The 26,017-nt window shown below is 38.0% G+C and overlaps 1 protein-coding gene across 1 annotated transcript; it reads right to left on the bottom strand.

Annotated features, from left to right (window-relative positions):
* Positions 1-1,537: 1,537 nt before the first annotated feature.
* LOC149847528 (transcription factor IIIA-like) lies at positions 1,538-25,685 on the bottom strand. Its single transcript, XM_089997074.1, has 7 exons — positions 25,607-25,685; positions 5,006-5,351; positions 4,777-4,914; positions 3,375-3,654; positions 2,775-3,010; positions 2,519-2,662; positions 1,538-2,023 (listed from the first exon to the last, which is right to left on the bottom strand). Exons 2-7 carry the CDS (start codon positions 5,177-5,179, stop codon positions 1,826-1,828), a joined length of 1,170 nt encoding a protein of 389 aa, XP_089853200.1. The 5' UTR covers positions 5,180-5,351; positions 25,607-25,685; the 3' UTR covers positions 1,538-1,825.
* Between the last annotated feature and the right edge of the window lie 332 nt (positions 25,686-26,017).

Genomic DNA, 26,017 nt, shown 5'->3' with positions numbered 1-26,017 from the left:
GGTATAGTGATGGATGAGCTTACAAGATCAATTCAAGAAAATGTGTCATGGTGTATGTTGTTTGCTGATGATATTGTTTTGATTGATGAGTCTAGAGTTGAGGTTAATGCTAAGTTAGAATTATGGAGACAGACATTGGAAGCAAGAGGTTTTAAGTTGAGTAAAAGTAAGACAAAATATATAGAATGTCAGTTTAGTAAGCAACAAAGTAGTGATGGGAGTATAGTGAAGCTTGGTGAACAAGAAATATCGGTGGATGACTGTTTCAAATATTTGAGATCTATCATTCAAAAGTATGGAGAAATTGATGGAGATGTATATAGGATAAAGGTTGGGTGGATGAAATAGAAAAGTGCAACTGGAGTATTGTGTGATCGTAGAATGCCATTGCGGTTGAAGGAAAAGTTTTATAGGACGACAAGTAGGCATGCTTTACTATATGGTATGGAATGTTGGGCTGCCAAGAGACATCATATTCAAAAAATGAGTGTAACTGAGATGCGTATGCTTAGATGGATGTGTGAAAATATAATAAAAGATAAGATTCGAAATGAGTAAATACGTAAGAAGATAGGTGTTGCATCCATTGAAAATAAGATGAGAGAGAATCGTTTACGATGGTTTAGACATATTCGGCGAAGGCCTAATGATGCTCCAGTTAGAATGATGAAAAAATGAAAAAATATATTAGTTAAAACAAACTAGGGAGTGAGGGAGTGCCATCAACCAAAACCATGATCTCAGCCTCTAACTGGAGTTGGGCATCCAGTTGGTAAAACCCTTAATGCCCCCCTTGCCCACAGGGAGTAAACCCAGCTTCGACCTTGCAGCAAGGGACGCCACCAGCAGGTTGAACAAGTCACCCTCAACCAAATGCCACCAGCGGGTTGCCCACAGGGAGTAAACCAAACTTGTGACTTCCTGTCAACTTGTGACATGCACAAGTCGCCCCTACCAGATGAGTGGAGGGCGTAAGATGAATGTCACCGTTAGACTAGGGGTTGCACTATCTTAACATGAGCGCGATCGTTGAACTTTCCAATACAAACAAAAACCACTAATTTAAAATATCCAAACTGCCATGATTCACCTCAGATATGGAAATTCAGAGTTACAATCTCAAAAATCAAGTGCACAAAATTAAAGAACAAGGCCTCACCCTCAACCCAATGATCTCCCAAACTAACTTTCATTCTTTCAAACCGGAGCCACACCAGATCAACCTGTTAATTTTTTTTGCTAGATTAAATTAATAACCTTTTAAAAAAGGAAAAAGGTAAGTTAGAAATTTGCTAACTTATTGACAAGTTCATAATGAAATGTATGACCAGAGTCCAGCTAATGTGCCATCGGTAATGGGAGTTGTTCTCCTCCCTTGGACCAGAAAGAAAGAAAAAAGAAAAAGGGTAAAAAAAAAAAAGGAAAGGCCAGACTGATAACAAGAGGAAGCGTCTCACATCCAGAACCCAGCACAGAGTTTGTATTTTCTTGATCTTATTCTGAACGAGAAACAGATGATCACTAATAACGAAAACTTAAAAAAAAACCTCCAAAAGCTTATTTGAATCTTACACTGACGACACTGTATACTATAGGTTTTATGTACATATACAAGTGCGAATCCAACAACAGAATAATGGGCTATTGATACAGTGAACAGGAGGATCGCTCCTGAGCCCCACAAAATCAATAGCTACCTTATAGCTAGAACCATTATTAACTACAAGCAATATTAAACTGAAAAATAACTCGAGCGATCAGAGTGTTCACTGCATCATATATACATTCTTGTGCATCGAAAAAGAGGCCATCTGAATTCAAAGGATCACAAGAATGAAGAGTCATTCTCTTCTCCATCATCAGTGAGCAACCAACTCAGGTATTCATTCCCATTATCCAGCACCGAGCTCAAATCCCGGGAAACGACTCTCTTGGTCAACAGAGTCTCTACCGTCACAGCCTCCCTCTTCCTTCCACCTCTAGGTTTTGATAGGAACCTCTCATCAGACTCCACAAAATCCTCCTGTAGGGATCACAGGCACGATTACAGATCTCAATATAGGGAGTAATCATAGTACACCCTGATGATGCTGAACTAGTGAAATACACTGAACGTATGAAAAGCACTTGTAAACAATTTTCATTCAAAGCAACACAAGTGGAATGAATGAAATAACAGAAAAGAGAGCTCTGAAGCGATGATGATGCCAAACATCATCATCTTGGCACTAGAAAATCTTAGGGCAGTTCATGTTTGGGGATTAGATATTCAATACATTTGGCAGTCACTAGGTCTAACCACAAATTCTCAGCAAGTTGTCAATTTGTGCATCCAACTCAGAAAATGGCTAGTCAACTAGCAGTTTCAAATGTAGCAACACAAGAAAGAGAAGGTTTTATCCAAATAAACACTTTATGCTAAAAAGTTATTTAACTTATTTCCAAAGATAAAAATGGAAAAGAATGAAGAACAAATTGTCCTGGACTGTGACAAGCAGAAAGAAATTAGCACCCTTACATGTGTATGATCACGGAAGTGGGTTTTCTCATGGTTTTGCCTCACATGCTTGTATGCAAATTTGAGTCCACAACCATTAACTCTGCAGGAAAACGGCCTTTCCTCGAGGTGGATAGCCTTTACATGTTGCTTGAGATTGGATGTCTGCAAGGGCATTAAAAATAAAATAAAAAATGTTACCATCATTCCTTTCACAAAGAAAATATTCAATTTTAAAAAATAAAAGGTTGAAGGTTAGCACTGTATGGTACTGTACATTTGAATAAGCGTGATGACAATTCCTTGCAGTGCACTTGATCCTGTCCACAACCTTTTCTGAACTATGGCTACACATGTGGCGCTTAATGTTTTTCTTCAGCTGTTCCGACCCACATATTTCACAAGGGATATAACGATGACTTGATTGGATATGTTCCTTGAGGCATTCAGTGTTGGAGAAGTACTGACCACAGCCAGGCTCAGTACAGACGACCTCCGCATACTCCAAATTCACTACAAATATGAATATGACCAATATTTGTAAACAGAAAGCTATATATTTTAAAGGAACAGGCCGATAACTATTCTCCAGAAAACAAACCAATAAACCGATTTACAAAAAAAGAAAGTACAAAAACATCACGTATTTGGACACATACATCAAACACGACGAGAACCTAACAAGGCAATACCAAGATTAGGACATTTCTGCACAACATTCTCCAAATATATAATATAACATCATTAAAGAGAAGGATAGTGTATGCTCTCAAGCTGCTTCATATTAGGAGCACAAGCATTAAGATTTTATCCACCCAAAAAATGGGAAGATTGAAGATAGAAACTGAGTTACTGAAGGCTCAAGCAATACGCTTACCATGTGAATCCTCATGTTTCTTCAACTTAGATGCATACTTGAATATCTTCCCACAACCACTTTCAAGGCAAACATGCTGCTTTGTCTGTTCAGGTGGATACTCATCACTGTGTAGCTCTTCCACATGCCGTTTCATATTGGCCTGCATGCTAAACCTTTGGTTACAGTTCTCCACAGGGCACACAAACGTTTTTCCTTCATGTGTGAAAAGATGGCGGGTCAAGTGATCTTTCCTTCTGTAACTGCAGTGACAGCCATCTACAGGGCAAGCAAAGGGACGCTGGAAGAAGCACAAAACAACAGAGTTCCCTGTCAACATTAGGTTGCAATCTGATGGCACAGATCAGCGTGTGCTTGTTAGATGGAAAAGATCATCTTGATATTACTGGATGTCAACGTAAATTGGTGGTAGTTTGCACATGCAAAAAAACTACCATATAAAACAGAACAGATCGTATTGGATGCAGTAACATCAAATCATTGTTTCCCCTTAGAAATCTATATGACAAGGTGAAGGCATAGAACTATAGAAGTGCATAGAGCTTATAGGAAGGAACAGAATGAAATCCATGTGCAACTTTCAACAAACCTGAAACGACAACGTGAACAAGGCGGGAAAATCATACAGCTTGATGGAGCTTCTCAGGAGGTCACCCACCCTGGTACTAGTCCATTCAAGATCAAAATCACCACCTTTGCATTTTGGAGTTCTTTATATGGGATCCAATGCTTCACGCTTGCAGCAAGTTTTTTCCATTCATCAAATTATTCTCGATAAATCCACTAAACAGCAATGCAACCCAAATGCTGACCTGAAATGCATAACAGAACAGTAAATCTTGGGTACTCTTAGGAGATTATTATTTTTCCTTTCAATATAGTCCCCTTGGCAGAAAATGCAGTGCCTATGGTAAATTGTACAATACAGATTAAAGAAACCATCTGTATGCAGACTAATCCCTTCATAAACTTAGACAAAAAATAAATAATCATTTCCACCAAAGTAATCACTGAAGCTAAGTCAGGCCTAGGGTAGGCAACATCAGACATATGAAGGCATGGAATTTAAATGGTTTCGCATTTTGTGTCCTCATGGCAAGTGGTCATGTATAGACAATAAACCGTTATACCCAATTTTAGCAAATATAACATATAGAATCTCAGCAAACGTTAACATTATATTCCATTAGATCAAGATTTACACAGCCTATTGACGTTTCCTTGTGAGGACTTCTATGGCCACAATCCACATCTTACAGTAACAGATGGCGACTTACTTGTGGTAACAGAATCAAAAGAAAACCAACAAGATATCATGCACGAGATTGATTCTTACAAAGTGGTTTGCCATCAAATCACTTTTGCCAAATCATACTCAGAAGAGATGTGAACAATGGTGTACCTTGAGAGAATGGCTCTGCATATGTTGTTTGAGATAAGCAGGCTTGGTGAAGCTCGCCCCACACTCCGTGCAAGTTGTTTGCAAGTGCTTCTGTTCTTTTTCTTCTTCTTCATCGTGTTTCTTTTCTTCCATTTCATCCTACACATAAAATCGACAAGTTAAATCACACACACATAAAGCGGGGAGGGGAACCATAAGAAGAAGAGAGAAGAAGAGCAAAGGGATTTACCTTGTGATGAGAGAGGACGTGGGAAGCAATTAAGGCTTTCTTCGATCTACAGATCCCGCAGAACTCACAGTAATAACGCCTAATATCCCTAACCACACCACCCTCAACTCCTTCCTCTTCCTCTTCTCTTTCTCCCTTTCCTTCTCCTTCTCCTTCTTCTATCTTACGCTTCATCTCGGCCGGATAAGGATCAGGGTTTCGAGGAGCGAAGAAAAAAACGCAAGGAGAGTGAGAGGAAATGCAAACGTTAGGGTTAGATTTATATAGTACTCGAGTTCCACGTGAAATTACATATAGCGCCTCCTTCTTGTGTAGGTTGTACTGTATTGTGACTTCACGCACAAGCCTTTGAAGGCGAAATGCGTTCTACATAAGAAAATACAAGCCAAAATTTAGAACCTTAAAAGTACTTATAAGCTAATGACAAAAACAATCTCAGGAAATTTTTAAAAAGAAAATCCGGGCAACAATTAATGCAACAAACATAATAACATAAAAAATAGGAGCAATGGATCAAAAAAATTTATTTGCCCACTAAACACAACAAAGATCAATCCTAGTATAACAAGGACAAACAAAAAAATTAAGATTTCTATAAGGAAGCAAACAATAACGATTGAAAGATAATCTATTTTGACCTCATCATCAGGAAAAAATCTCTCATTCTTCTCTAAGGGAGTGAGGAGCCATTTGATGCATAGGATAGGAAATTTTCACATGGAGGAATTTTACCTTGAGATAATTTTCGTAGCAATAATTTAGTCATAACTTTTTGATACGTTGTAAAATGGAAAAGTTTTTATTGGTTACAGACATCACTGCCATAGAAAAAATCCATCATCCTGAGATTGAACCTTTCTATCTGGAAACACAAGATTTTCAAGACAACATTATCCAGGGAAATTTTTCCCACATTTGTTTCATGTAAGGAAAAAGTATCAGGTCCACGCCTTTTCCAGTAAGCTTTTACTTTTTCCATTGCAATTGAACACTCCCTAAGAGATATACATCATCAAATAACATAAATATGGCAGAATATATTATTAGACTCAGTGAATTCCTATAATTGCACCAGGTTAACCCAGGTAAAACTGAACAACCATGTCTGCCCATTAAAGGATTCGCCCCTAAAAAGATGACAGCCATCACATGGTCCAGTGGAATATTGATGGACCAGAAGCTGGTTAATTTTGGATGATATCAACCATAAAATGCATAACCCCGTACACATGAAGAACCCCATGCATCCCTCTTCCTGACCTCATTTTATTTTTCCTAGAAGCAGAAGGTATCACATTCTCAATCTGCTTCCACCAGTTCTTAGTTAAACACTTAAACTAGAAATTAGGCAACGGAAATGGAAGAACAGTAGGGTAAGCTTGCCTTACTGGATAGTCATTTACAGGACACTGAATAATTGCTAGTGAAAAATGTGTGCACTTTGTATAAATCTATGCAAACTCTATATAAAACTGGATAAGGCAAAAATAAGAACTCCTAAAACCAGCTCATCAAAGCAAGTTTCACAAGAAAGAGGCCACCACAGGCACTATGAACCTGAAACTTAACCAAGTAAACCAACAGTCAAATTTATATTGCTTTGGATTAGACATGAAAAGAGCGCCATCAAACTTTGGTAGTTGACAGATGCAAAAGGGCAAGATAGTAGGTGAACTTTAATAGAACTTAAGCACTCCTATGTCCAAAACAATTCAAGGTAAAGGGAGGCCTGGTATGGATTCAACAGGAGTACTAATGTTGCAGACTTTCTCCAGCTTCATATGGTGGGGGAACATCTTCTCAACACATCACCGACCTAGTATTTTTGTTCAGTTTTGCTAGAGTAAAGCCATTGAGAAATAATGATAAATACATCGCTAAGCAAATGACACCCCAAACATCGGCATTCAATTCTGGCCTTACATAAGTACATCAATAACAACCTCCAGCAGCGTGCCTGTTAAATTATGTATATATTAATATAGATATATGTATATATACATAATTCTTTTTTCTTTTTCTGTTTTTCTGTACAACCAAAAACCCGATAGGGGTGTTTTGGTAAATTACCATGTAATTTTTCCTTTTTATTTTTCCTTTTTTCTTTCTTTTTCTCTTTTTCCTTTTTCTTTTTTATTTCTTATTTTTCTCTTTGGAGTACCATAGGGGGGCCCACCCATCTAGTCGTTGGGGCTCCAACGATCATATTTATGACCGTTGGGGCTCCCAACGACTAGAAGAGAGCCCCCTTTATGGTCTCCTTTTAGTTCTATAGAGGAGGCTCTCTCATTGTAAAAGCATTGGGTTTTCACCCTCTTTCTTTCTTCAATAATATTCAACTTATGACTTTATGTCATTTTCTACTTTTGTGAGTTTTTGTGTATACACTTTTAGTGTTTGTGTTCTTGGCTCTTGTGGTCACTCTTAAAGAGTGCTTTTGCTCTATTGGTGCTTCCGCCCCTTTTTCATTACATGGTATCAGAGCTCGGTTGGTGATTGGGCTTCTCGTTGCTATCTTGGGACGTGTGCCTCTCAAGCTTTTGAAGAAAGAAAGAATATTTGGTGTCGATGGAACGTGATTCTAAAGTTGAGCTTTATTTTAAGCTCAATGGGTCCAACTATCTTATGTAGGCTTCTGCTATGGAAAATCATCTAAGAGGTAAGAAACTATGGGGTTTTGTTATGGGAACTACTCCCGAGCCTTCTCTTGTTCTCACTAAAATCGAAAATGAGGTTGAAAAAGCTTTAGATGGCGATGAGCGCATCAAAGCTATCAATGATCATCAATCCAAAGTTGAGGATTGGGAAAGTAACCCTGGTTTATGAACAATGTTGACCTAAAAAATTGTGTTAATATTGCCAAATTTAGGAGGGCCAATGAGGCGTGGTTTTTTCTTAAGGGTATGTATACCCAAAAGGATCTTGCCCATCAATTTTTTTGTCAAGAAAAAATCCGTTCCACCAAACAAATGGAAATTAGTGTCAGAGACTACTTTAGCTCTCTAACTCCTCTTTGGGATGAACTCGTTCTTCTTGAGCCTAAATGGGTGACTCCGGAAGATATTGAGTTAAGAAGGGAACAAATTGAAAAAGAGCATTTTTTTCAATTTCTTCATGGTCTTCGACCGGAATTTGAACAAGTTAGGGCATCCCTTCTCCATAGAAGTAAAGCCTTACCCATTGAAGATGCCCTTGCCGAAATATGCCAAGAAGAAACTCGACTTGGCCTAAGTATTAAGGGTGATGAAGTTTTGGCCGTTACTAGGCCCGGATCAAATATAAAAGCATATAGACCTCCTCACTTTAACAAAAATAATGGGCCTAGAAAGGGAGTAATATGTCACTATTGTAATGAACCGGGGCACATTAGACCGGTTTGTCCAAAGCTTAAGAGAAAAGTAGCCGCGGTTGGAGAAAATTCTCCTAAGAAGGAAGAAGAAAGTGCCAAAGAGAGAGATATCAAAGAAACTCCTAATCATATCTCCGAAGTTCTTCAACATCTTCTCAAGACTTCTTCCTCAACATCTGGAGCCGCCATCGCCTATTCTTCATCACCTCCAGGTATGTGGATACTAGACTCAGGTGCTTCCTTTCATATGACATCTCATAAAAACTCTCTTTCTAATGTTTTTTCCGAACCTATATCCTCTTATGTTTCAACGGCCGATTGAACATCTTTAAAAATTGAAAGTATTGGAAGACTTGACTTTAAAAACTCTCAAAACTTTTTCGTTCCTAAAGTAAGAATTGTTCCAAAGATTAATCTAAATCTTTTTTTTGTTTTCCAAATCACCGATCATGGATGCCAAGTCTCTTTCCCACCTAAAGATTGCACCGTGCAGGATCTCCAGTCAGGGAAGCTGATTGGGCAAGGCCATAGAAGGGGTGATCTCTATTTTATGGATTTTTTGACTCTTTCATCTAAGTCATCTTGCAATCTTGTAAAGGACAAAAGTATTGGAATTTGGCATGAGAGACTTGGTCATCCAAATTTTGTAAAAATGTCTCTTTTCCCTTTTTTGAACAATACTTGTAAAGACAATCACATGACTTGTAAAGATTGCATTTTTGGGAAATCTAAGCTACTCCATTTCCTCAAAGAAATTATTTCACCACTCGGCCTTTTGAACTTGTTCATTCCGATGTATTGGGACTTTCCCCTATTTTGTCCAAAGGAGGTTTTTCGTACTATGTGATCTTTATTGATGACTTCACTTGATTTACATGGATTTACTTCTTAAGTCGCAAATCTGAAGTTTTCTCATTCTTTAAAGAATTTCATGCGATGGTTAAAAATCAATTGTTAGGAAATCTATCAATTCTTAGGTCCGATTCGAGAGGCGAATACATGTCCAATGAATTTCAAAGCTATTTAAAAGAAAATGGAATTTGTCATCAACATTTTTGTCCCAACACTCCGCAACAAAATGGTCTTGCGGAAAGAAAGCATAGACACATAATAGAAACCACAAGAACGTTATTAATTTAAAAAAATATTCCAAAATCCTTTTGGGCCGAAGCGGTTCTAACCTCAACATACCTTATCAATAGAACCCCTTTATCTTCTTTGAAAAATCTTTCTCCATTTGAAAAACTTTACAATATGTCTCCCGATTATAAAAGACTAAGAATTTTTGGATGTAAATGCTTTGCTCTAACTCGCAAAAATGATAAACTTTCTCCTAGGGCTATTGAATGTATTTTCTTAGGATATGGCGAAAAACAAAAAGGTTATCGATGTTTTGACATACTAAAAAACAAACTGTATATCTAAAAAGATGTCACATTCTTAGAAGAAGAAAATGGTTTTTCGCACCAACCAAATGAAAATATTGATTATTCCTTTCTATTTGACTTGTTGCCTCAAGAAAACATCATAGATGATCATATTGATCCTAGTGAACCTCTCATTGTAGATCATCTTGAACATCCAAATGATGATCAAAATTTAGAAGAAAATGTTTCAAGACAAATACAAGTCTACTCTAGAAGGAATGAAAGAAATCCACCTTGTGCCCTTGAAAAATTCTCTCAAAGTGAGTCGATTGAAGAAACCTCTCAAAGAAGATCAAATCGTATTTCCAAAGTACCAAATAGATTTGTTTCTTATGATTCTTTTTCTCTAAATTTTTTAGCATGTCTTCTTGCTCTTCACTCCTTTCATGAACCATCTCATTACAATGATGCTAAACAATATGCTCATTGAAATGAAGCTATGGAACTTGAACTTAATGCTCTTAAAAGGGCACAAACTTGGGAAATCATTGATCCACCCAATGGCAAGAAACCCATTGGATGTAGATGGGTTTTTAAAGTTAAAACTAAAAGTGATGGTTCATTAGAAAGATATAAGGCTAGGTTAGTAGCCAAAGGATATGCCTAAGAGTATGGGGTCGATTATGATGAAACTTTTGCCCCAGTTGCTCGAATGACTAGTGTTCGAGCTCTTATTGCTATAGCCTCTGTTAAAAAATTGTCAATTTTTCAACTTGATGTCGAAAATGCATTTTTGAATAAAAATTTAAATGAAGAAGTTTATATGGAACCTCCTCCAGGCATGAATTTAAATGGAAAAATTTTAAAATTAAAAAAGGCCTTATATGGACTTCAGCAAGCTCCTAAAGCTTGGTATGACAAGTTTAGTAATGTATTAATCAATTTAGGATTTACTTCTTGCTATACTGACACTGCTCTTTTTGTTAAGAAGACAGGTGACTCCATTGTTATACTTCTGCTATATGTTGATTATATGATCATCACTGGGAATGACAAAAAGGGGGTAAATGATGTAAAGTCTATGTTAAAAGAAACTTTTGATATGTCTGATCTTGGATACTTTTAAATGACCAAACAAATAGTTTGCTCCTGCATATTGCCTCGTCTTTTTCCTTCAGCGAATGTTTTTTCTCGTGCGTATGTCCTTGACCTGCACAAAGAAGGGAGTGAATTCAACTGAAGCATTATTATCATCAATAAGCTTGGAGACAGAGACAATGTTTTTCTTAATGTCAGAAGCATAAAGAACGTCAGAAAGAGTAAGAGTGGAATGTGACATGGGAATGACAGTTTTTCCAACATGAGAAACAGGATGGTGGGATCGATCTCCAGTGACAATCTTACTTTTTCCAAAATAAGGAATAGGATTAGAAATCTTACCTGCATCACCTGTCACATGAGTCGTTGCTCCTGAGTCGACAAACCAAGTGCCTTCATCACTCTGCTTCAATTTCAACTCTAACAAAGAAGATATTAGCAGATCTTTGATCTCTCCACTATCTCTTGTATTTGTGAACTTTCTTTTCGTTTCTATCTGTGGACCCTTTCATTTATTCTCTGGATTATGCCAACAATTCGCCTTGATATGCCCCTTTTTGTTACAAAAGAAGCAAGTGGGGATGGATCTTGATCCCTGCGCATGAACAGACATATTTGGATTGGGGAGCAGACTGTAAGTTTTCCTTTGTCCCTGTATTGAGAAAGAGAAGAGAGGGAGAGAGAGAGAGATATCGATTGCGGTTGTCACGATTTCAATAAAAGAAATCGTGACCTAAATGTGTATTTAAGTTTACATTACACTATGGGTCCGGGTCTGGTGTATACAGACCCGATAACTAAAAAGAAAGTTATATGGATCAGTTACATGGATCGGGTCGGATCCTGCACCTTTTTCACCCCCCCCCCCTCAAGTTGATCATGGTTTTGGACCATGAACAACTTGCTTTTAAGCATCCAAAAGCGATCCTTGGTTAACCCTTTGGTAAATATGTCTGCAACTTGTCTTTCAGTATTGACAAACTCAGGCTCAATCTCTTTTTCTTCAACCTTCTGTCTCACAAAGTGTTGGTCGATCTCAATGTGCTTGGCACGACTGTGATGTACTAGATTGAATGACATATTGATAGCACTTTGATTGTCACAGAGCAAGGTAGTGTGGGAGATCTTTTCTCCTACTTCAGTTAGAAGATGCCTGATCCATGTGACTTCGGCAGTGGCAGCAGCCATGGATCTATATTCAGCCTCAGTGCTTGATCTAGCGATAGCTTTTTGTTTTCTACTGCTCCAAGAGACTAAATTTCTTCCAATGAAGGCACAATATCCTGATGTAGATCTTCTTTCGTCAGGATCTCCTGCCCAGTCTGCATCACAATATACAGTAATTTTGTGCTCGTTTTGGCCATATGACTGTTGTAAATATATCAATCCATCCCCAATAGTCCCTTTCAGATATCTAAGGATCCTCTTGATCGCTTCCATATGTCCAGTACGTGGTGCATGCATAAATTGAGACACTTGATTGACTGAATAAACAATATCAGGTCTAGTGAATGTGAGGTATTGTAGCATTCCTATTATGCTGCGATACCTGGTGGGGTCATCACACAGATCTCCATCATGAGCGCTAAGTTTTTGATGAAGTATACTCGAAGTTCCTAGAGGTTTACAGTCTTTCATGCCTGCCTTGCTGAGAACATCTACAGTGTACTTGTGTTGAGTGAGTGTCAATCCATGAGCCTGGTTATCAACTTCTACACCAAGGAAATAACGTAGAACTCCAAGATCTTTCATTTTGAACATTTGACCTAATAAGTCTTTTATTTCTTGGATGTGGTCCGCAGAGTTTCCTGTGATGATAATATCATCGACATAAATTAATAATAGAGTGGTCACAGACTGGCTTTTAAAGATAAATAATGAGTGGTCCAGCATGGAACGTGAAAATCCATGTTTCTGAATCTCTAATGAGAACCTATCAAACCAAGAGCGAGATGCTTGCTTCAGGCCGTAGATGGCTCTTTTTAGTCTGCATACATGAGTTTTACAATTTTGTTCTTGATATCCCGGGGGTTGTTCCATGTATACCTCCTCCTTCAAATCCCCATGTAAGAATGCATTTTTTACATCAAGCTGACTCAACTTCCATCCATGTTCAACAACCAGGGAAATGATAATTTGAATCGTTCCCATTCTTACAACCGGACTAAAAGTCTCATCATAGTCTTGCCCTGCTTCTTGAGTGAATCCTTTTGCTACAAGTCTTGCCTTATATCGTTCAATGGTTCCATTTGGCTTGTACTTGATTTTGTAGACCCATTTGCATCCGGCAACATTTTTGTCAGGTGGTCTGAGAACAACTTTCCATGTTCCACATTCATGCAAGGCTTGCATTTCATCATTCATGGCTTCTACCCATTTCATAGAAGTTGTTGCCTGATAATACATGATGGGCTCTTCGTCCTTATTGATGGCAGTTAAAAACAATTGAAGATCCAAGGAGAAGTTGTTATAACTAACCCACCTGTCAATAGGATGTCGTATGCAGTTTGATTTTCTGACTGCAAGGGTATGAGAAGGAGTAGGATTGGCGACTGAGACATGACCTGAATGGCTTGATGTTGTCGGTCTCTGTCTGGAATAGACAATGCCTTTGTATCTGCCCAGTACTTCCTCTGCATTCTGTGACCCCGACGTCCCAGTGTTCTCAAATACCTCTTCTTCTTGTTGCACGCAATCTGAGGAACATGTTTCATTGGAGCTAGCAAAAAGTTCTGAGCTCAGCCAAGGATAGTAAATTTCAGTTGACATATTCGTTGTGTCAGCTCCGTGGTCAAAATTTTGTTTATCAAAGACAACATTTCTTGAGGTTCTGATGTGTTTGTTGGTGGAATCATAACACCTATATCCTTTGTAGTCATCTGCATATCCCACAAATCTGCACTTTTGGGCCTTATCTTGAAACTTGTTTCTCAGGGACTGATCGATATGCACATAGCAGACATATCCAAAAACACGTAGATCATAATAACTAGGATGAGTTCCAAAAAGACAGTGATAAGGAGACTTATTTTCCAGAATAACCATAGGCAGTCTATTTATCACATGCACGGCAGAATGGAAAGCTTTTGTCCATAGGTTGATGGGAAGATTGCTGTCATGAAGCATACTCATGGCACTTTCAACGATATGCCTGTGTTTTCGTTCAGCAATTCCATTTTGTTGAGGGGTGTGAGGACAGGACACCCTTCTTCCTATTCCGTTATTTTGAAGAAAAGAAATAAAATCACGGGATGAGAATTCTCCACCTCCATCACATTAAAAAAATTGAATGGACTCAGAAAATTGATTTTTGACAAGGGAAAGAAAATTTTGAAACAAAGAGAAGACTTCCGACTTATTTTTTATGAAATATATCCAACTCGAGTATAGCTATCAACAAATATTAGATAGTATTTGCTCCCAGATCCAGAAGCAACTAGGGCGGGTCCCCATACATCAGAACAGATTATCTCAAAAGGTTTTGAAGCTCTCTTATTAATTGAATGAAAAGGCAATACATGACTCTTGCAGAAAAGACAAATGGAACATTTGTGACTGTTCTCATCCCTATTTAGACTTTCTTTTGGAATGAGATTATTAGATACAAGTTTCTCAATAAAATGACTCCCACAATGTCCTAATCGACTATGCCATAAGAATGGCCTATTACATTCAGAAATACTAAAAACATTAGCAGAAGAGGATGAACACGACTCTAATGAAGGCTTTGAATTTAGGTGGACAGGGCGAACAACATGACAAGGAGCTTCTTCAAAGACATACATATTGCCTCGTCTTTTTCCTTCAGCGAATGTTTCCCTCGTGCGTAGGTCCTTGACCTGCACAAAGAAGGGAGTGAATTCAACTGAAGCATTATTATCATCAATAAGTTTGAAAACAGAGAATATTTTTCTTAATGTCAGGAGCATGAAGAACATCAAAAAGAGTAAGATTGGAATATGACATGGGAATAACAGTTTTTCCAACATGAGAAACAGGATGGTGGGATCCATCTCCAGTGACAATCTTACTTTTTCCAAAATAAGGAATGGGATTAGAAATCTTACTTGCATCACCTGTCACATGAGTCACTGCCCCTGAGTTGACAAACCAAGTGCCTTCATCACTCTGCCTCAATTTCAACTCTGACAAGGCAGATATCAGCAGATCTTTAATCTCTCCACTACTTGAGAACTTCTTTTTGTTTTATGTCTGTGGACCCTTTCCTTTATTCTCTGGATTATGCCCACAATTCGTCTTGATATGCCCCTTTTTGTTACAAAGGAAGCAGGTAGGAGTGGATCTTGACCCCTGCGCATGAGCTAACATATTTGGAGTGGGAAGCAGACCACGCCCTCCGTGTCCACTTCGCCCTTGTCCTCCTCGTCCTCGTCCTCTACCATAAGTCACCCCTGTGGCAAAAACTTCCTGAGAGTTTGTGTGAATGTGAGATTCCTCAGAGAACCCTTTCAGAGTCATCTCATACTGAATCAATTTTGCTCGCAACTCATCAAAGGTAGGAAGGGCAGGGAGACACAATAGTGAAGTGACGATCATATTGTAGTAGGATCCCAATCCACTCAGAGTATGTTGTACCATATCGCTGTCACTCACCGCGCATCCTATAACTGCAAGTTGGTTTGTGATAGTCTTCATTTTGTTCAGATATTCCATGATGGTCATGGAATCTTTTCTCAACATCTGAAATTCCCTCTTGAGAAAAACCATTCTCGCCTGCGAAACTTGTGAGTATGTTTGAACCAATTTTTCCCAAAGTTGCAGAGCAGTACAATTGTCGGGAATTGCAACAAGGACCTCTTGGGACAAGGTGGAAGTGATGTATGCAACCACTGACTGATCTTTTCTTTCCCAGTTGAGGTACTCGACATTCTTGACATACACAATTGAACTTACTCCTTTGTCGTCTTTTTCTTCTCTCGTAACAAATTCGAGTGGAGCGGGAGTGGTTCCATCAAGGTGGCCTAAGAGACCTTGACTCCTTATAAAAGGAATGATTTGTCTCTTCCAAATCAAGAAGTTTGAGGTAGTTAACTTTTCAGAAACGAGTTGAGTGAGAAAACTTAAAGAAAGATTGGATGAAGAAGAATGAAGATCCATGAAAAATGAGTTTTAACAAGAAAAGGAACCACTTTGTTTGTTTGTTTTTTTGAAGTATTCACAGAGTGCTCAGTCTGCAGCCAAAGAGGTTTGCTGATCGTCTTCCTCCTTTTCTTTTTTTTTGCGCTGAGTAACTCAAAGTTTGACGACCAGAAGTTGTCAGAAGAAGGATTGAGTTTTCAATGTGGATCCCACTCGTAACAGTCAGAACAAATATGATACGAGAAAGGACAAATGAGAACAAAAGGAATGAAAGGCGAATCAAAATGAATCCCAGATTTTATGTCGCACAGCAGGCTGGACAGCAAAAGGTTTTATGTCAGATTTTAGAGTCCCAGATTTTATGTCGCACGTCTGCCCAAAATGAAGAAGGGTTACGCAGAAAAAAACAGGTTTGGATAAAGAAATAGTTTAAATAAAGAAACAGGAGATTCAGAAAAAAAAAAACAGATTTGAATAAAGAAACAGGAGATTCACGTGGAATGCACGATCTTTATAATTTGATCTTAGTGTTTCAAGTGGAACAGAAGATTCACGTGAAACAAGCTTTTCCCTTCCTTTTTTTTTGATGAACAGCGTTTTCGTGAACCAAGATTCACGTGAATTCTTCATGAACAGTTTAGGTTCACGTGAGACGTGAATCCACTAAAAGAAGAAGAGAAAAGGCTGGGAAAACAGAAAGGGGGAAACGAGATGGAGATTGGGAATGGAGGTAGAGAAAGAAGAAATCTGAAAGAAAGAAAGAAAAGAACGAAACCTCAAACCTTTGATCTGTCGCACCTTTGGAATCCTCTTCAATCCTTAGCTGGATCTAGGCTTTGATACCATGTAAGTTTTCCTTTGTCCCTGTATTGAGAAAGAGAAGAGAGGGAGAGAGAGAGAGAGATATCAATTGCGGCTGTCACGATTTCAGTAAAAGAAATCGTGACCTAAATGTGTATTTAAATTTACATTACACTATGGGTCCAGGTCTGGTGTATCCAGACCCGATAACTAAAAAGAAAGTTATATGGTCTTTACATGGATCAGTTACATGGATCGGGTCGGATCCTGCACCTTTTTCACAGACCACGCCCTCTGTGTCCACTTCGCCCTTGTTCTCCTCGTCCTCGTCCTCTACCATAAGTCACTCCTGTGGCAAAAACTTCTTGAGAATTTGTGTGAATGTGAGTTTCTTCAGAGAATCCCTTCAGAGTCATTTCATACTGAATCAATTTCGCTCGTAACGCATCGAAGAAAGGAAGAGCAGGAAGGCACAATAGTGAAGTGACTATCATATTGTAGTCAGATCTCAATCCACTCAGAGTTTGTTGCACCATGTCAATGTAGCTTACGGCACATCCTATAATTGCAAGTTGATCAGTGATGGTCTTTATCTTGTTCAAATATTCCATGATGGTCATGAAATCTTTTCTTAACAACTGAAATTCCCTTTTTAGGAAAACCATCCTTGCTTGAGAAACTTGTGAATACGTCTGAACCAGTTGCTCCCAGAGTTGTAGTGTTGTACAATTGTCAAGAATGGCAACTAGAACTTTTTGAGACAGGGTTGAGGTGATGTATGCAACAACTGATTGATTTTTCCTTTCCCAATTGAGAAATTCTACATTTTTTACATACACGATCGAACTCGCCCCTTGATCATATTTCTCTTCTCATGGGACAAATTCTGGTGGAACAAGAGTGGTTCCATCCAGGTGACCTAAGAGACCTTGACTCCTTATAAAAGGAATAATTTGTCTCTTCCAAATCAAGAAATTTGAGGTATTCAACTTTTCAGAAACGAGTTGGTTGAGAAAACTTGAAGAAAGATTTGATTGAGAGAGATAAAGGTCCATTTGAGAATGAAAATCAACGAGAATGTCAACCAGAGTGTTCACAAAAAGTTCAGCCCGCTTTCCTTTTTTTTTTTAAAGGATAGAGAATCGCAGGCTGTTGAATTCAGGGAACTCAGTTTCTGAACCTTTTCTATACAGTCCAAAAACTGAGATTGACGTGATGAAGAATGGCTTCGCACGTTAAATATATCCCCTTTTTGACAAGAATAGAAATGGATAATCAAGAAATAAGTTTCACAGCATAGCAGTAAAGAATCATAAAAAAAAAGGTATTCGAATATGCAAAGACAGACTTAGAGGAGATTGGGTAAAGGAAGGTCAAGAAAAAAAATTAAGGAAAGATTCGGTGTTTCACGTGAATCAATTCACGTGAAATACAGTCACCCACAGTCTGTGTTCACGTAAAAAGGGTGCACGTGAATCGCAGATTCACCAAATATGAAACCCACGTGAATAGGGTTCACGTGAATCACGGTTTCACAAAGAAATAAACCCACGTGAGGTGTGGGTACACAGGAGATTTCAGAAAGAGGGGACGAATGAGCAAATGGAGAGGAACAGAAGAAAAGGGAGAGGGGAACGAAAAACCTCGATTTTCCGAACTTGAGAGAGGAACGAAAGACCTTGATTTTCTGAATGTTGCTCTTGCCGGAATCCTTTTCAGCCTTAGACGGATATATGCTATGATACCATGTAAGTTTTTCACCTGTATAGAGAAAAGAGAGAGGAAGAGAGAGAGAGATGAAGAAGGAACCAAAAACTTTGGCTGTCACGATTTCTATCTTGAAATCGTGACCTAAACAGTGCTTTTATAATGTTACAACACAGAGATATGGATCCGGGTCTGGTGTATCCAGACTCGACAGTCTAGGTGTGTTACAATACAGAAGTATGGATATGTATGGATCCGGGTCTGGTGTATCCAGACCTGACAGTCTAGGTACGTTACATGGTTGTGTACAATCCATGGATCAACGTGGATCGGGTCGGATTCTTTTGCACCTTTTTCAAGTTCCTCTATTGGAAGAAGAGAAAATCAAGGCCCTAGCCTCTTACGAGAAGAGATGGAAAGTGTGGAGAATGACTCATGCGAAGATAATGTCATGGCTTATCAATAGCGTTGACATTAAAAAGTGCTCAAGTCTTGCCAAGTTTGATCATGCCGATAAGGCATGGGAATACCTTAAAAATATGTATTCCCTTAAAGATATTGCACATGTGTGCAATCTTCAAGAAAGAGTTCGAATAATGACTCAAGGAGAACGATTCATGAATATTACAATGGGTTGTCCGAACTTTGGGAAGAACTTTCCCTTTTGGAACCAAAGTGGCATTGTGCCGAAGACATCGAGCTTCGCCAAAAGCAACTCGATGCTGAACATTTCTACCAGTTTATAACTGGATTAAGGCCGAAATTTGAAACCACCAAATCGGCCCTCCTTCGCCGAAGAAAAATTTCCTCTATTGTTGAAACTATTGAAGAATTAACAATGGAGGAAAATCGTCTCCAAAAAAGTTCTTCTAAAGCTGATGATGATTCCGTCCTAGCTGTATCTAGGCCTGGGAATCATACTTGTACCTAAAGGCCACCTCATTTTGGGAGGCAAAATGGTGAGTTTGACAAAAGAAAAGTGATTTGTCATCATTGTCATGAACTGGGGCACTATAGGCCTCAATGTCCAAAATTAAAGAAAATAGATTAAAAGAAGGTTGCATCAGTTGAAGAATCGAAAGATCAAGATGCACCTGTTTCTATGACTCAACTTATGGAGATTCTTCAGCCTCTTCTTCAAAAGGCCTCTTCTTCCGCTGAAGCCTCAACTGGAGCGGCAGTTACATAGGTATCCGGTCCAGGTAACTTTCCTTGGCTTTTAGATTTTGGTGCATCATTTCATATGACCCCACATTATAAATGTTTATTCGAATGTCTTAAAAATAACTCAAATATTTCAAAAGTCTTTACAGCAGATGAAACATCTCTTGAAATAAAGGGAATTGGGTGTTTTGAAAAAACCAAAACTTTTTGTGTTCCAGAAGTTAGATATATCCCAAAACATAACTTAAATCTCTTATCTGTTTCCCAAATTTCTTATTATGGATGTAATATATCATTTTCTTCTGATGGTTGCTGAATACAGGATCGTCAATCAGGGAAGCTGATTGGGGAAGGCCATAAAGAAGGAGGACTATATTACATGGACTTTTTGGAACTACCCAAGAATGCATTTTGTTTAAATGTTCAGAAATTGGAAACAGACTTACGGCACAAAAGACTTGGCCATCCTCATATGTCTAAAATCGGAAAGTTTTGTAAATCTGAAAATTTTGCTTGTAAAGAATGCATTCTTGGAAATGAAAATATTACCGTTCTCTAGTAGAACGTTTGTCTCTACAAAACCTCTTAAATTAATACATTCGGATGTTTGGAAACCCGCACCAGTTGTTTCTAAAGGTGGTTTTGCATATTATGTCATTTTTATAGATGATTTTACTAGACATACTTGGATTTATTTTTTTAAACATAAATCTGAAGTTTTTACTCACTTTCAAGTGTTTCATAAAATGGTCACAAAAAAATTTCAAAGTAATATCTCTATTTTTTGCACTAATTCAGGGGGAAAATTTATGTTTGGAGAGTTTAAAAACTATCTTAATTCATATGGCATTATTCATCAACGATCTTGCCTAAATACCCCACAACAGAACGGTCTTGCAGAACGTAAACATCGCACATTATGGAGACTACTGAAACTTTGCTAACAGCAAGCCAAGTGCCAAAAGGGTTTTGGGCTGAAGCAGCCTTAACTGCTACTTATCTCATAAATAGAATGTCATCTTCTTATTTAGAAAACATATCTCCGATTGAAAAACTTCATACTTCAGCTCCAAACTACTCCAGACTAAGAGTGTTTGGTTGCAAATGTTTTGTATTTACCTACAAGAACGATAAATTCTCCCCCCATGCAATCCCATGTGTTTTTTTAGGATATGCTGAAAAAAAAGGGTACAGATGTTACGATATTCAAAATAATAAGTTGTATGTGTCAAGGAATGTGACCTTCCTTGAAAAAGAATTTTTTTTTTAAAGCGAAAAATCCAAGGATAATACTGAATATTCCTTTTTAATTGATTTAACTTCCCAATCCAATGAAGAAGATTTTGAATGTAACTTTGACAATGATCAAAGTCCTACTAGCTACGAACATGGTAATGAAGATCAAACTAGTAGGGATGTTAGTTTACAGTATTCAAGACGAAGAACAGGAGAGCAACGCCCCCTATGTGCGTTAGAAAGATTTTCTGAAGCTCCTCCTCGTACGACTTCTAGAATCTCTAGACCCCCCGGGAAATTTGTTTCCTATGAATCTTTTTCATCCTCATATAGGGCAGCTCTTGCCTTAATACAATCCTATGTCGAACCTTCCTCATATTTTGAAGCCAAAAATCATGAAGAATGGATTGAAGCTATGAAATTAGAGTTGGATGCATTAGAAAAGGCCAACACTTGGTTCATCCAAGACCTACCTCTTGGAAAGAAACCTATAGGTTATCGATGGGTCTATAAAGTGAAAACTAAAAGTGATGGGACACTAAAAAGGTATAAGGCATGTCTTGTAGCCAAAGGCTATGCTTAAGAGTATGACATTGACTGCGAAGAAACCTTTGCCCTTGTGGTTCGAATGACCACAGTTCGAACTTTAATTGCTTTAGCTTCTATAAAGAAATGACCTATATTTCAAATGGATGTCAAAGATGCCTTCTTAAATGGGAGTCTTGTCGAAGAAGTATACATGAAAGCTCCACCTGGTATTAGTCTTCCTAAAGGTAAAATTCTTCATCTTGAGAAAGCGCTTTATGGTTTTAAACAGGCACCAAAATCCTGGTATGACAGGTTTAGTCATGTTATGACTGATATTGGTTTTCGTTCTTATTTGACCGACATTGCCTTGTTTATTAAGCAATCTGATGCAGGTATCATCATTTTTCTTCTTTATGTGGATGATATGATCATCACTGGAGGTGACAAACAGGGAGTTGTTAATATCAAAACTCTTCTTAAAACTCATTTTGAGATGTCTGACTAGGACTACTACGATATTTCATAGGAATAGAAGTTGTTTATTCTCTTAGAGGGTATTTGATATCTCAATCTAAATTTGCTTATGTCATTGTTTGTAGGTCTGGTATTACTGATGAAAAGAAAGTAGATACTCCAGAAGTAGTTAATGTCAAGATGAAAATTGATGATGGAGAACGCCTTGAAGATCCTACTCCATTCAAACAACTTGTTGGAGCTCTTTCCTACCTTTCTATCACTCGGTCAAACATCGCACATGCGGTCCACATAACTAGTCAATTTCAACATGGTCTCACCTCTGTTCATATGGGAGTAGTCTTACGCATTATTAGATATTTAAAGAGTTCTCTTTCACGTGGACTCTTCTTGTCTGCATCATCATCTTTAGATTTAATTGCCTATATTGATGCTGACTGGGGAGGTGATCCTAATAATAGGCACTCAACCACTGGTTTTTGTGTGTTCTTAGGCGAATCTCTTATATCGTGGAGGTGCAAGAAGCAACAGAAGGTTTATCTCTCCTTCATTGAAGCCGAATATAGAGTCATGACGACCACCACAATGAAAGTTGTTTGGCTCAGACGTCTCTTAGCTGGCATGGGAGTTGAAACAACACAAGCCTCGCGCATGTACTGTGACAACAAGAGTGCAATCTACATCGCAAGCAACCAGACTTTTCATGAACGCACCAAACACATAGAGATGAATTGTCACTATGTTCGAGAGGAGTACCTACACGACACCATTGATCTGCCATATGTTACATCAGAGTACCAATTAGCAGATTTCTTCACCAAACCTCTTGCGGCTCCCAGATTCCACTTTCTTTTAGACAAACTTTCGCTCATTGTACCATAAGTTTGAGGGAGAGTGTTAAAATGTAATATATAATAATATTATTATTATATATATTTTTCCTATTTTATTTTTTGTTTTTTCTTTATTTTGTATATCAAATATTATCTAGTTCAATAGGAACTAGATAATACTAGTTTGGTTAAGTTCCACTTGGAACTTAACCAAAATCTAGTAGTTGGAACTAGTCCAACTGCTAGATTTCTAGCCGTTGGACTAGTCCAATGACTAGAAGGGAGAGCTCCTTATGAGCTCTCCCCTTAGCTCTTGTATAAATAGGGGTAAACCCCTCTCTTGTAATATTATCATTTGTAATGCTTTTTAAGCATTTCATATTGCTTCAATAAAAGAATATTTTGTTTCTTTTTGTTTCCCATTATACCCTTTTCAAGGGTTTTTGCTATTATGTCTTTCTAGACACCATTTCTTGCAGATCTAAGTTCTTAATTGAAAGATTTTCATTTTATTACACATGTTGTGTCTAGACCCGACAATAATGTAAGGCAATACAAACCACCCCATTTTTGGAAAAATAATGGTGGTGGAGGAAGAAAAATTATTTACCATAATTGTAATGAACCGGGCCATATTCGTCCGGATTGCCCCAAGTTCAAAAAGAAGGTACCTTTCCTTGCGGAAATTCCTCCGAATGAAGATTCAAAGAAAGATGGAGACATAAAGGAGTTCATTGCTCATCTTACCGAAACTCTACAACAATTCATGAAGATGAACTCCAACTCCATCATCCTCCACACCATCCACTTCTAGTGCCGCCATCTCATCCTTTCCAAGTATTACCTCTTGGATTCTTGACTCAGGTGCCTCCTTTCATATGACTCTGAATGCATCGCTTTTATCAAAACCAAGTCTCAATAAATTCAAATCATATGTTTTCACCGCCGATGGAACATCCTTAGATGTTGAAGGTATTGGAAACCTTGAGAAAACTTATGATCAAAAAAAAAAATTTGTTCCCAAAATACGAATTATTCCAAAACTTAACCTAAATCTTTTTTCCGTTTCTCAAATTACCGATTTTGAATGTAAAGTCTCTTTTTCACCTACCCATTGAGATGTGCAGGATCTCCGGTCTGGGAAGCTGATTGGGCAAAGCCATAGAAGAGGGGATCTTTATTATATGGATTTTTTGTCTTTGCCATCCAAATCTTTTTATAATCATGTTTAATTTAAAGATATTGAGACTTGGCACAAGAGGCTTGGACATCCTAGTATCTACAAGTTGTATCTCTTTCCTTGAAAAAATTTTGTAATACAAATACATTTACATGCAATGATTGTATTCTTGGAAAAAATCATTCGCTTCCGTATTCACATAGTAATTTTGTGTCAAAAAGACCTTTCGAACTTGTGCATTCCGATGTATGGGGGTCAGCACCCATTATGTCCAAAGGAGAATACTCTTATCATCGCGAGATTTTCATAAATCTCACGATATTTGTCACACTGCCTGTTACCAGCAAAAAAAGCCAATTACATGATTCATAAGCCATTTCCATTCTCCCCTATTACAGCATTTGTTTCACTTAAAAGACACCATCTTCAACAAAAGCCCCTTCATACAACCATATATGTAATAAAGAACCAGCTAAGGAATTTGGTGCAACAATCTTATTGATGACAGACTAACTAATCAAAGCCACACTGCCATCAGAAGTGACATCAGAGTCTTGACTTTTCTCGGGGAACATCAAGAACATGTTTCATCAATTCCATAGAGAAAAAAAATGGAGATCTTTCAGTACTAAGTATTCATATTTGACGACCTAATCAAAACCATATTGTCATCAAGAATAGAGTGAACATATGTTAAACTCAGGTTTTCTCAGCAAATATCATGAACAGGTTTTCTTGGCAAACAACAACAGCACATACTTCACACCCACGGAGATGGAGAAAATAAAAAGGAAATTGTTCAAACTCAGGTTTTCTCAGCAAATATCACGAACAGGTTTTCTTGGCAAACAACAACAGCACATACTTCACACCCACGGAGAGGGAGAAAATAAAAAGGAAATTCTTCAGTGCTAAAAAAGAATGACTTTGGCAACAGAGATCTTTCCATTGAAACAAAATATACAGTCTCTAGGGTATCTAAAGACCCAACCCTCAGAACTGACCCTCGAATTACTTAACATGCAAAAATCTAAGGACCCCCTTTGTACGTCAAACATCAACAGAAATGGTTATCCTAAATTCTTTTGCAGTCTCTTTCACCTAAAAGCCGAGATACCATGTCTGCGCTTCCCTTGCCCCACAATATTTTGCTACGAAGCTGCTTGTATTCGTCAGATATCAACAGAAGACGATTCCCCTAATTTCATTTGCAGTACTTTTCACCTAATAGCATAGATACCACAGTCTGAACTTCCCTCGCCCAACAAACTCACACACCCATGCAGACAACAAAAAACAATAAAAGAAAATGAAGGATTCTAGACTATTCATGCAAACTACTCACACAAGATCTTCATTTATATAAATCAACATATATTCCTCTTCGAATTTTCACGTATACCAATCCAAGAGAAAACACCAAAAGTACGTAATAGTCAACTAGAAATAAAACCGCAAGACTCGATTCATCTGGAGCCAAAACCTTCAATCGAAAGAAAACAAGTTCAATTCATCACATCATTTAAAAACCAGTATTTCATGTAGACTCCACAAGAATCAATCCATAGAGAAATGTCCATGAAAATACCAAAATTAACGCACTAAATCCACAGAAGGAGACCTAAATTCTCAGATCCCTCTAGTTTTAAGCGCAAAAATTCGAAGAATCAATAGAAAGAGAGCGAAAGAGAGAGAAATTAGGGATTGCACGAGAGAAAAGTGGAAAGGAAAACAATACGAAACGAGGTGGAAGAAGATACAGACCTTCGCCTCCACGTTCTCCGAGCGCTCTCCGCGTCTTCGCTCTTCCCTCTCTCTCTCTCTTCGAATTTACACAGCGAAGAGGAAGAAACCAACTCTTTGAGGAAAAAAAAAACAGAACCGGTGAACGTTCTCTCTTTATATCGTGGCCGGGAGAGCGAGCTCGTGGCCTGTCGGAGGGACAGTATTGTAAATAAACGCAACTAGAAGGGGAATTTTCATGGAATTAGGGCAGCTTTAACTTTTGCCCTGATTTTCTCTTGGGTTATTATTCGGTACTGTGGAAGGCGTAAAATTACATAGAATCGCTGAGCTGAAAATCATAGGTTTTAGATTTTTTGAATTAAATCTTATGGATGTGATATACAGTGAAAAATGAGTTTTGAATTACATGATTGTGATACATAAGAAAGT

This window comes from Nuphar pumila, chromosome 2 (genome assembly GCF_984573655.1).
Source record: "Nuphar pumila chromosome 2, dmNupPumi1.hap1.1, whole genome shotgun sequence".
Classification (NCBI taxonomy): domain Eukaryota; kingdom Viridiplantae; phylum Streptophyta; class Magnoliopsida; order Nymphaeales; family Nymphaeaceae; genus Nuphar; species Nuphar pumila.
Note: the sequence above shows the minus strand (reverse complement) of the source record. Positions and strands in the feature narration are given on the sequence as shown.